Source organism: Otolemur garnettii, unplaced genomic scaffold (genome assembly GCF_000181295.1).
Source record: "Otolemur garnettii isolate 467f Iridium unplaced genomic scaffold, OtoGar3 scaffold00064, whole genome shotgun sequence".
Classification (NCBI taxonomy): domain Eukaryota; kingdom Metazoa; phylum Chordata; class Mammalia; order Primates; family Galagidae; genus Otolemur; species Otolemur garnettii.
This window is the reverse complement of record NW_003852459.1, coordinates 8,132,530-8,145,647: the sequence shown is the minus strand read 5'-3', so window position 1 is coordinate 8,145,647 and position 13,118 is coordinate 8,132,530. Positions and strand designations below refer to the sequence as shown.

The following is a 13,118-nucleotide window of genomic DNA, read 5'->3' as shown; positions in this document are numbered from 1 at the left end:
AGGTGTACGTGGCTGGCGCCTTAGCCGGTTGAGCTATAGGCGCCGAGCCAGGAGTTATTGTTAAAAGTCTCTCTCTCCTCCCTGACAAATTTGTAGCTTTTTAGTCTTAGCAGACAAAATTATTTTTACTTATTCTGAGATCAGTGCTTCTGGTCTTCGCAATACTTTTGTGGTTGGAGCTCAGTTCCAAAAATAACACCCAGCATAGCTATGCAAGTCCCTTTCAGATTTGTTTTTATTATTATTAAAACAATATTTGAAACCTATAGCAGACTTTCCAGTTTCTCTCCAGCAATTCTCTGAATCAAAGCACTAACACGTCCCCTACAAAGCTACATCTAAACAAGGAGCTCTTCCCAGTTTATATTCTAAAGGTCAAACAAGCAGGATTATTTTTCACAGCAGCCGTTCAGACAGAGAAGAACAAAGCGGCAACACACAGGAACCAAAGCAGCACAGCTCTGGCCCAGAGAGGAACCAAGAGCCGATTCTCCCAAACACCACTGCCCTTCAAAGGACTGAGAAAATGACTTCCAGAAGCATCCCTGGTAACTGTACTGTCCAGCTCACAAACATGTCTGGGGATTGTAAATTCCCAACACTAGGCAAGACCTGACACCAGGCGATCTGTCTCCATGGCAATCTCACCATGTTAATCGAGAATATTCCCTGCACTGCAGTACACCACGTCTCTGGAGAAGCCCCCACGAGGCGATTATGGAATAACTGATCATAACAAGGAAGACAGCTGCAGACAAACCCTAGAGAAACAACACCCCAACTCTGGAGATGCTAGGAGAAGAAAAGGACCACCAAAGGGAGATTAGCATCTATTTTTATTCTCCCTCTTTACATTAAAAGTAGGTTCTCTAAGTTTATCCCCTGCGGCTTATACCTGCAGTCCATAAAGAAGGAGGTTCCTATTATTGTAAAGCATCTGATTTTCTAGACTGAAAGGCTCCCCTTCCCCCACCCCACACTGGAAACCTTTCCTTTCTTTAAATAAGCATCCTGGCATTTACTATTGTCAGATGTAATTACCTTAAGGACTAAAAAGATTTGTGTTTACATAGGAGCATTCACTGGAGCATACCTATAAGACTTACAGAGCATTCTAATTATAAAATGAAAACTCCCAGAGGGCATAAATAATGTTTCTACAAAAAATAGAAATCCATCAATTACAACACCCAAGAATGACAGACTAATCAAAAATTCTCATTAGTGCTATTAAAAATTCTAAAATAGGTTTTTGGGATTTTTTTTTTTTTTTTTGCAAAAGAAAACCATTAGACTGCCAGTAATTCATTAAAATTTCACACATGAAATAGCAACAAGCTAGTTATCCTTTTCATAAGTCGAGTCCCTAAAGCCTCGGGAGACATAGAAAGGTAATTGCATTCTCTCAGCAACTCCAGAGCAGAGATTTGCTGGTCACTCACAGCTTCCGCCAGAAACCACAGCAGATCTGGCAACCAAGAGGTGCTTTCTTTTAATGCCAATTAAATAGGCCCAGTGGCAGACCTAATAGTAGGTAATTTCTATATCAAAGAAACTAAAAGGAAATCTCTTAAGTTGCCAGATGGGTGAGAGCAGCTGGCTACAAGATGTCATTATATAAATGTGATGTTAAAAAAAAAAAGAATCATTCCCTTATGAGATTATTTTGCATGCAAATGGCATCTTTCACCCTAGTTCCTAAAAATACTGTAAGCAGCTTAAAACATTCTCTAATCCCTTCTACAGTAATTTCCTAATAAACTGGTCACCTGGGATTCAGCCTCCTCTTTGCATTCATGACCTCTTGACTAGGCCACAGCAGCCAGCCAGTGGTCAGTATTTCTATTACAGTCCTCAGTGGTGTGTTCTCGAAAGAAAGCATAGGGCCTAGCAAATTCAATACCTCAAGTAAAATGCTAATTTATGAGAGTCCATTACAATCATGAATCTGAGAGGGAGGCCTTCATCCTCTACAGATTTAAAGCTAAAATTTAATCATGCTCCTCCAATGATGGAGGTCCCAAAGTTCCCCAAGCCAAATAGGACAAGAGAGGTCACAGATTTAGCGAGTTACCGAACTATGTCTGGTGGTCTCACCAATTTTGAACTTGGAGAATAAATCTATTTTAGAGACTGCCGATTTTCCCCCATCTTCTCAGCCTGTGATTAAATCATTTCTTTGCATGACTTCAGCAGAGAGGGTGAAGCTACAGCTACTCTGTTATTTAACCTTATATGTAATTATTCAAAAGAAAAGACTCTGCAGGTGCACTAGGTTGTCAGGGCATTTCCCTGCTCTCCTGATGCCTGGATTTTTGGTTCTCCTCATTCTGACTTAATCCCCTATAAAAAGTTACTTTCTTAGGTGGAAACTTCAAAGTATCAGAAGAGAACGAGTGTAAAGACTGATGTGACAGTGACAGGGAACTAGGCACCTGGCCTTCACCCTCCTTCTCCACCTCCTGTCAAGAGCTTTTTGATGGATTAGGGGGAGGCAAGGGTGAACTGGAGCGGTAATTCACCCTGAATGCAGCTATCTAAATCTATCTCCAGATACAGGAGTGTTTGAGTCTTTTCCACACATATGAACAATAAAACAATAGGGCTTTAAAAAAAAATTCCATCCTCTGGCAAATGCCCCACTCCACCTACCTGCTCCTAAAGCAAGCAGGCTGCACAACTCTCCATGAGGCCGCAGTGCCAACAGAGACCCTAGATGAGAAGAAAAGACTGGCGACTGATTACTGCCCACGAGGTGTCACTAGTAGATTGTGGTGGACATTTGTTGCTTTCCAGCCACTCAACACTCCTTGTCATCATAGCGGCTTAACTTCCTTTTTGAGGAATTAACCCCCTCAATTGCAGGCAGACAATTTATCCAAGTGTCCTGTCTTCCCCCAGCCACAGCACAACACCAAGCACAACACTCCCACTTCTATCCCGGGCCTCTGAACCTCCAACAGAGTCATGCAAGGAAGGGGAAAGCAACTGGAGAGGGTTCATTCAGGGGCTGCTGCTTGTGAGACCCACAGATGTGTTCCTGTCACCTGTTATCCCTGGAGCAGCCCGAGCTTCTGCCTGCCGGAGCCTGCTTCCTTAGCTGTCCCTTGGTTTCTGGGAATCACCCATATTTCCTAATTAATGTGTTTCCTTTTGGTTTAAGCCAGGAAAGGTCAATTCTTGTAGTTTGCAATCTAAGAACCCTAACAAGCACACTGGAGAAGTGAACCAGGCCAGGGGGTGGCTCTCCTCATTCCTGCCTTTATAAAAACAAGGTGCGGCCTCCCCTGAGGCCACTATGCACATGCTATCCTGCCTGAGTGGCAGTGTCAGAAATGAATCACAGCTTGGTGTGGCATACATGTTACGGGTCACAGGCCTGATTCTGAGAATTAAGGTTCAGCTGCACCCAGAGGAGAAAACTCCCCAAACTGCATTCTGAAGTGGCCCACTATCTTGGTCTGTGGGAGTTACTATAATAAAGTACCATAGGCTATATATACAACAGAAATTTATTCCTTATAGTTCTGGAGGTTGGAAGTTTGAGAGGGGAGTGCCAATATGGTTGGGTTTTGCTGAGGACCCTTTTCTGGGTTTGTTGACAGCATCTTTCTTTTTACTGTATCCTCAGATAGCAAGCTCTCTGGGAACTCTCATAAGGGCACTAATTCCATTCGTAAGGGCTCCATCCTCAGGATCTAATCACCTCCCAGCTGCCCTCCCTCATAATGTGATCGCCTTGGGGGTTAGGATTTCAACATATGAATTTAGTGAAGGCACAAACATTGAATTTATAGCACCCATCAAGCTACAAGGGGTTGACAATTAGTCCAGGTGGGGGTACAGGCAGAATGGCAAGACCAGCCTCCAAGTGTGTAATCAACAGGGCAGTATTTCACAACTCTTGCAGGACTTGAGGCAGGACAAGCCCTCTCCTATGGCACAGTCACTGCCAACCAGCACAGACATGCCTCCTTTCACTTATTTACATTAGCTGCCTGATTTCCTTTGTACTGCAGCCTCTTCTATGTAACAGCAAGTCAAGCAGAGAAAAGCACAAGTGGACACACACACACTTTTCTGCTACCCTCCCTCCTTGCTCTCCGACAGCTGGAGTATAGAAGCCAAACTTTTATATTATAAACACACCGTGCAAGGAAAGAAATCTCTCTCCCACAGAGAGTGCACACAATTGACAAGGCCCCTTTCATGCATTCAGACTGCAAATTGGAAACACCAATACCCAGGAAACATTGACGTGAACTAAGTAGCTGCCTCCTATGTGTTCTGAACCAATGTGTGTGTCAAATTTCAGAAGACAGCTGGCGACATCCTGCTGCTCTGATTTTAGAGGAGGGCACTGCCTCTTCTCTACTGCACCTCTCCAAATCCCAGCTCTCAACTTTATGCACACCAGCGGCGCCCTCAGAACTTCTGCTCCTGAGAATTAGGACTGACCCCCAGGGACAGCACTGAAGAGCTTCTGCTCCCCTCCCTTTGTGGTGTGGTGCTTTGCACACTCATCTAACTGCCCTGCACACAAACCACTTTTGGGAGCTCTATGTGCAGGCTGCACAGACAAAAGGATGAACTCAGGATTTGGGCACCCTGTGGTCAGATGCTGCTCCACCAGAGACTGACCCCCTGGGGGAGTCTTCTAGCCTGTTCAAACCTCAAGGGCTACTTAAGGATTAAATGCACAGCCTCAGGACATAACAAAAAGCCAGGCTTGGTTTGCTGTCCCCTGGAGGTACATTGGAACATCATATGAGTTCTTCAATTAATCTCAGAAATAGTTCTGCACTCCTATCTAGTCAAGGACCACTCCACTGCTCTGCACTGTCCCCTAGTACCCTCCTTCTCACCTGAAATATTTATTGCTAGAGTTGATTTCTCCACATTTAAGAACTTTTCCAGAAAAATCTCTCTTAAAATACAAACATCAGCTTGGGAGTAATGGAGAACTCTACAGTGGCCCTCCAGCCCCTCCTGCCACTGCTCAGTGGCGATGTGGTGATGGGGCGAAAGGGGGTTCTCTGGATGTTCTCCCTTTTCTCTTCTTCCTTATTCTCTTTCCAGACAGGTAACCCCACCCTGCTGCACCTAAAGGTCGACGACTCCAGCTCAGGCATCGCTGCTGATCTCCAAACCCTTGGACCTAACTTCTTACATGAAACTTCCCCAGGACATTCCACAGGAGAACTCTTCTCCTCATCTCCCTTGCACCCAGCCTGGGTCTTCTCCAGGGCTCCCCATCTCCTGGAGTGGTCCTACCCACCATTCAACCTGGCAAGCCAGGAAAACAGGAGCCTCTCTGTCCCCATAGCCAACTCTTCACCAAACCCTAATTTCTCTTCCTAAATACCCCTCGGGTCCATCCATTCCTCTCCCTTTCCACTGCCCTGTCTCAATTCAACTACCATGTAATATCTGGTCTGGAAGACCTTTGTCTTTCCTGGCTCCCTCTCCCACTTCCAGTTCATTCTCCAAACAGCCCAGGGATCATCAAACATGCAAGTCTCATCATATGGTCTACAGCTTAACACCCTTGAATGCTTCTCATTGCTTCCAAGATAATGATCAAAATCCTGAATGAGGACTGTGTGACCCTGCACAGGAGAGCTACTGGTCACCCCAGCCCATCTCAGGCCCAGGCTCCCTCCCCAAATGCCCATGCTGGCCTTCCTGGTCTGCTTGGGGCCATTGTACAAGGAGCTCTCTCTCCCTGCACCCCACTGCCACCTCCCACCTCCTATGTCACTCCCAAACTGCTATCGGTTCTAAAATCTGAATCTCTGTGATTTCCAGGGAACCCTCACAGGCCTCTCAGTCCTCTGTTGCACCGGGCACCTCAGACCTCCCCCCTCGGATGTAGCACAGATTATCATCACACGTGTATTGATGGTGACTGGCATCGACCTCTCCCCTGAGCATCCTGAGGGCAGAAACCACATCTCACTGTTCACCCCTTTAACTGCCAGCAGCTGCATTAAACACATGCTTATTTAACAATCATTTATGAAAGGCCAATTATGTGCCAGAAACCATAAGGCCCTAAGTATGATCTTGCCCAACAGGATGCAAAAACAGTACATGTGTGAGTAGATGGGCAAGGCATAGGAAATGAAACAAAAGTTAAAATGATGCTAAGTGAACAGGCTGAGAGTGGGGCAGAGTGTCCACAAGAGACGCTGGGCATGAGCATGAGCCAGGCAAACAAGGCAGGGGGGCAGATGACAGGGGACAGTGTCTGATGGCAGGTGCCATGCTAAAAGGTCAGAGCTTGGCTGGGGATGGAAAAGGATGAAAAAAACAAGGTGAATGCCTCCTCCACAATGTTTCCAAGACAAATCTCTTGACCATTTACCAAAAGGCTTTACTAAGTATCCCATGTCCTGATCGCCCAGAGAACAGAACAGAAGATTCCAGAAATAAAACAAAACTTCATGTGGCCGCTCCCCACCCTGCAACCATTCCTCCCTACACTCCTACTTCTGCCAAATCGCAAGGAACCATCCACCAGCCCCAGGTGCTGAATTATTCAATTCTTCTAGCAGCTTTCAAGGCACGTGTGCAGCTAGAAAATCTTCCAAAAAGAACAGAATCATGTTATTTAGGCTACTAGGTCGTTTTTAGAAACTCTTCTCGGATTCTCATATGCCACGTAATTGTTTTTCTATTAAACAGTAGCTCACTGACACCCCACCCTTACTAGCAAGAAGCAGAGGCAAACACAGACTCGCAAGACAGAGCGCTGCTGGCTCTGAGGGCCAAACCCGCAGCATTACCTCCGGAACCTGCCCAGCAGCCCCGGGTCCTACCCTTCCCCAAAGCTGGGTCTGCTGCAGCACCTGAAATAAATGCAGGGTGCCACAGCAGAGGACCCAAAGGACAACTTCCAAATATCTGCCACCACCCCCCCAACACACACCAGCCTGCCTTATTTTAGTTTCAAAAAAAAATAGACTTCTACCTTCTAACCTCCATCACAATGCTGCTAAAATCACTAAAATAACCTGTCTGCACTTGGATCTGGAAACCCCTCTAACACCTCACCCACCACCTACCCACCCACTGCACGTCAGCACTCTGAGATATTTTCTCCTAGTAGAACAAACCAAAGAGAATGTTTTGGGGGAAAAGGAAAACTAGTCACGAACCAAGCCTTTCAGGCTCCATTTTCGCACAGAGCTCCTTCAGGAACCCTCTATTTCTGGCTCTGAGAAGCACAGCGTGAAGATGAGTTGGGGGCGGGGAGAGCAAATATTTGCCAGATGTGACATTTAACCCCAAATCAATGATTAAATTCACATAGGAGAGAATGACATTTTTCATCTTGTCAAAAGCAATCTGAGCCACAGAGCCTCAGGCCCTGTCCTCTACACCTAGAACAGGACTACCAGACAGTGAATGACAGTAATGGGAGGAGGACGCCCCTGGAAGCAAATGAAGGCAGCTTTGCCAACAGTTACCTGCCCACCTGGAACGCTGTCTGCTGACCAGTGACAGGGCGGGGACTGGCCCGCGTGAGGGAATGAGAAAACCATCTGCTTGTTTGCACAGGTTGTTGCGTGGCGGGATCAAGCCCGGCCATCATCCTTACCTTCCTAAGTGTCTCCCGGGATGCCAACGGCCACAAGAAAAAGAAGGCACACACTCCCGCCTCATTCTTCCTTACCATTCCTCCACCTGTTTAGCTCCATCTCCAGATGCTGGATAACGTTCTTCAAAGTCTTGTTCTTCTCTTTCTCTTTTTCATATTTCTTTTTCCATTCTTCTGCCGTCAGTTCCAGGTTCACAGAGACTGTATTCTTAATGGTCTTAGCTCTGGGATGAAAAATACAAGGGGAAAATTCTAAGTAAGCTGTTAGCATCACTGAATCAGTATAAGGAGGCTGCAGATTCCTCTCATGTCAAAAAGTTGGGGCTGGGATAGTAGAAGGGATCTGGGGACTTTCACCTGACACCCTAACACCTGGATGGACGGCACCACTACTTGACATTACAGACTTTTCCTGCCTTTTCTCCTTCAGAGCCTGTCAGTCCCTAAATCCAGGGATTCAAATTGTCTCTCAGGGCCACCTCTTTCTCTCTTTTCCAAGTGCCACCATCTTAGTCTATGTCCCCAGCCTTCCTTACAGTTATATCCTCTTTCAAACATTCTGCATCCTCCTTTAAGCATCCTGCATACCACCGCCAGATTCTTCCTAGGGAGAATTCTTTGCGATTCCACACACATTTGCAAGACACTGGGGATATACTAAGATGATTGGACAAGGTCTCTGGACTTCTGGAGCTTCTTCTATCAAAAACACCCAGACAGAAAAAACATTATCAATTACTTCTCTTCCTCACAGTTGGTACTAGAACCAGTATCACAGCCCAGGTGACTCGCATAACCGAGGGACGCTGGTCAGGCGACCCCATGGCTCTCTGCTGAGTGTATGCCCCCTCCATAGCCTGGTGTCACCGTGCAGGAACCAGAGGGCCCACAGATCTCAGGTCATCACATTTTCAAGAAAAGTCAGAAACTGAGATTTTTTTAAATTTGTGTCTCCCAGTTTTAAACAATTTTTTAAAAATAATGTGTGGAATAAACCAATGTGTCTAATGGCCACCACTTTGCCAATTCTAGAATAAGAGACGGCGTGATCTCAGCTGGGGAGGTCGTGATGCCACACGGACGGTCATTGGACAGTAACTCAAAGGAGCAACTGGAGAGAGAGAATCAGCAGCTGTGCTAGGCGACCCTGGAGACGACAGAGGTGACTCAGTGCGGCACACACAGAAGTGACTCATAGTAGCTTTGTCCAGTTCAAAAGTAAACTGATGGTAGCAGAATTCCCTTCCTTTTTAAGGTAAAACCTCACTTAAAACTATGTGCTATCCGTTCTATTTACTATTTCATTTGCTACTGACTTTCTCTCTCTTTTTTTTAGCACGCACCTTCAGAGAAATGACTTCCTCATTTTAAGCTTCAAAGAGTTCTTCTGCTGTCAGCACAATCTGATCTGTGATTCCAGTTAATTACTGCTGTCACCAAATGACATTCTGGACATGATTTCTATTTCAGTGCAAGAAATTCAGCAGTCCTCACCAGTTTTACAGATGTCATTCCAAAAATTAATTCCTAAAGCAGACAACTAAATAACCAAACTGTCAAAAGAGGAGTTAAATAATTTCAATGTAAGACTCTGCTGAAGAATTAGTATAATATAATGCTCTCTCCTTCCTTGTGGCTTCAGGCTGCTGTCCCCAGAAGTGGTTTAACTCTAATTTTTCAAACAGCAGCAATTTCATTACTACTTTAAAGTCTGTTCCAGTGTGACACTCTCACCTCTCCTCCTAATATCCTCCGGCGGTGCTGTGGACGTTTCTCGAGACACCGGCCCAAACACTGCCGCATCCATTATCAACTTACTAAGTCAGAATGTGAAAAATAACTCAAGGCTAAAATGCTTGTGGACCTTTAAGGAGACACTTTGAGGCTACAATCTTACTTTTTAAACCATAAAGAGTCCCTTGATAATTTTAAATGATACCAGAACAAAGAAAGATAGAGCTTCTTTGCTACACTCAGGCAGGTTTAGCCCAAGGCACATTTTATGAGTAGACAAAACAAGGTTATGGCCACTGGTGAAACTGGTACTCATTCTCAAAGCTCCTTTAAAAGCTGCCGAGAAAATTCGTTTTCTCTTACTTCTGTAGTAATCAGGGTTCTAGCAGGGAACAGATGATCTGCTCAAGTTGCATTATTTGGATAGAGCTTAACAAAGATATGGAAAGGCGTGGGAGGGATAACAAGGGATGATGTGGTACCCGCATCAGTGATGGGGGGGGCAAAGACAGGAAATACTGATCTATGTTGGTGGCATTAGGATGACAACCGCCCTCCAGAGTTGGGTGTTGCCTGAAAGAGTATGAGAGAAGTTTCTAAGACGCTAGGCAGTGGCCACACGTGTATATACATTCGTAAAAAATTATGAGTTGTACGTGAAGCTTACTCATTTTATGATAACATATTCTAGTCAATAAAAATGAGTTAAGAAAAATAAACTGATGGAGAAAACAATTAAATCATGTCAGAGATCAGGATTTCCAGATCACGGAATAAACCAGAGTTATTGATATTAAATTTCTTTGCCCACGGGTTTGTTGTTGTATTGTTTTCTAATAGAACAAGTATTCTCCTATCTGGGATGCAGAAAACTATTTTGCAGAGTGGGATAAAGAGGGTTTCAGCACCTAATTCCCCTAAGAGACCAAGAGTAAAAGGAGGCAGAGTATCTACAATCTATTTTTCTTTTTATCATGAACTTTAGCAAATGCAGAGAATAAAGGAGTCTAATGATCTCTAGTTTCTATCTAATTTTGATGCTCAAAAGTTTCCCTTAATTATCTCTAAGTGATTTCAGGCAAAAAAAGGAAGAAAAAACTCACTTTCCTCCTTTGTGGAGCGGCTCCTCGCCACCAGGGCACGTTACACAGCCGCCTGCTGTATGGTTTGGGGTTTTGTCCACTGTAGAGTATGTCAAAAGGCCTTCCCATTCTTGGCTCTTTTATTTTTGCTGGCTGTAATCACACTACACAGCGTTACACCCAGGCTCTCTAACACAGTGCACCAACAAGGACCCCAGGCACAAAGCTGCCTGTGGACTTAACCCGGGCACGTATGCACAGACCCACACGTGTGCAGTTACCGCTCTGCCTTGTTTCCAGGAGAATTTCGGTAGCTTACAAGGTGACATAAGATCAAAGATAGCAGAATTAAGAGGTGCTCTTTTTATAGCAAAGAGACAGTGTCCCAGAACTATAGTGTTGGAGCTATATAGCAATTATGATACCATCCAGCCCTATGGTAATGGGCATTACCTCCCTGATACAGAAAAACAAGTCCATGACCCACGGAACCCTTATTCTAGCCCCAGAGTAACTGCTCATTTATCATCTTTGAAGGTCAAACTATCTATGACACCATTCGATTAATACAAAGTAGCCCGATCATTCACAAAGAAGCACACAGTGACTTGGGTCTTCACTTCTAAAACCCTTTGGTTTTTCAACCAGAGTTCCCAGCAAGTATACAGATACAAATGGTTATTATACACATTTTAACCATAGCAGGCACTGAGCAAAACTCTAACCAAAGACAACTTGGGGAAGAATTTTATAATCTAATAGCAAGACCCATTTAGCAACAACGAACCAAATTGTGAAGACGCCATTAATAGAGTATCCATTTTGCAGTTACTGTTTTTTTTTTTTTAAAGACAGAGTCTCACTTTATCACCCTTGGTAGAGTGCTGTGCGTCACAGCTCCCAGCAACCTCCAACTTCTGGGCTTGGGCAATTCTCTTGCCTCGGCCTCCTGAGTAGCTGGGACTACAGGCGCCAGCAACAATGCCCGGCTATTTTTTTGTTGCAGTTTGACCAGAGCTGGGTTTGAACCCGCCACCCTCGGTATATGGGGCCAATGCCCTGTCCACTGAGCCACAGGCGCCGCCCCAGTTACTCTTTTTTTAATTTCAGATTAATATGAGGGTACACACAAATGGGTTGTATTGTTTGCATTTGTGAGTAAAGACTGAGCACTTTTTGTTTGCTTTGGTTTGCTTCAGCAAGTCAAGTGTCACTTAACCAATATATGATCTAGGCTTTCCCCAGATATAAAACCTCTTCTCTCTACAGGGAGGAAACTAGGAGCAGGTTTTGAAAAGACCTCTAAGCTAATAAACGTTAATCCTCCTTGGAGAAGGAAGATGGAACCGAGCGGACAAAGAGCAGAGGCCACAGTTCACCTTTCCGATAGACACGGAGACAGTAATGTTGAAAAAGATTCTCCCGGACATCTTCCCCAGGAGAGTGGGAGGCAGCAGCTACCTGCCTGCTCCCCAGCACTCTGTTATTACCTTCCCCGCACTGCTCAGTTCTCTCACCACTGACTTTGCAAGGTTACATGTTCAGAATCCCACGCCCAGGCTTCTAAGACCGCTGACGGAGTTCATTCCCACCACTAAGACAAGCACCCATATATGATGACACTCTGAAGGCATCTTCATAATTTGGCACTTGAACCAAGTCCTCACTGAATGGGGAGAAGCCCTAGAGACACTGGTCCAGCTCACCCTGCATTCTGATGCATCCCTCCCCCACCTACTTCCTCAATGGTCTCTTGCACTCATGCTTCCCAGGCATGGTCGGTTCTAAATGACATGAGCATCACCTACTGGTGGGGTTTCTTCTCATTATTCTGGCCTCCCTGGAGGAACCAGAAAGACATTTATTCCTGGTAACAGTATATCTCGTTTCAGCACTTTCTTCCTCTCACCAGGTGTTTAGGGCACTGCTGGCATTTGAATAAAGAGCTCTAGACAGCCTCACACCTTTGGCACATAGAATAAATCTGTAATGTGTGATTCTGCACTGTGAATGCTGGTGTGTATATGTGTGTGTGAGAGAGAGAGACTCTCCCCCCTGTGGGGGCAGGGACAATCTATCTTTCTCTGTCACTCAGGGTTCTCCAAAGAAACAGAACCAATAGGAGAAAGGTAAATAGAGGTACCTGGATAGATTGATATAGATAATATATTATATATCTATTGTGTAAATAAGATACTATCACATATATGTGATGTATCTTAGATTTATTTATAGAAATTGGCTCGTGATTTATTTAAAGAAACTGGCTCATGTGATTCTGGCAAGTCTAAAAGACACAGGGCGAGCCAGCAGGTGGGAGACTGAGGCAGGATTTGACGTTACAATCTTGAGGCAATAGTTCTTCTTTGGGAAGCCTCCAGTTTTTTGCTCTTAAGGTTTTCAACTGATTGGATGAAGCCCACCTCATTATGGGGAGTAATTAATAAAGCCAACTGATTATAGATGCTAAAACACAGCTACAAAATCATTTCAGAACAACACCTAGATTGGTTTTGAGTGACTAACAGAGTTATGACCCAGCCACATTGATAGTTCTCAAGAAAAACACCTAAATCTTCCTCTGGAAAAAACACTGCTCCATAGCACCTTCCCAGTTCTTGCTGAGGCCATTTCCCTGCCTATGAGTAAGGGAAGTAGGGGAGGAGAAATTAAAACTTTGTGTGTGTCTTTTTTTTTTT

At 44.8% G+C, this 13,118-nt stretch overlaps 1 protein-coding gene across 2 annotated transcripts in view; it reads right to left on the bottom strand.

The window, feature by feature from the left end:
- Positions 1 to 13,118, bottom strand: part of KIF5C (kinesin family member 5C) — a 142,130-nt gene that overhangs the window by 40,023 nt on the left and 88,989 nt on the right. For both annotated transcript variants that reach the window (XM_012807127.1, XM_023515032.1), the window contains one exon: positions 7,679 to 7,827. In XM_012807127.1, the coding sequence (XP_012662581.1) occupies positions 7,679 to 7,827 (149 nt within the window). The remainder of the gene's footprint in view (positions 1 to 7,678; positions 7,828 to 13,118) is intronic.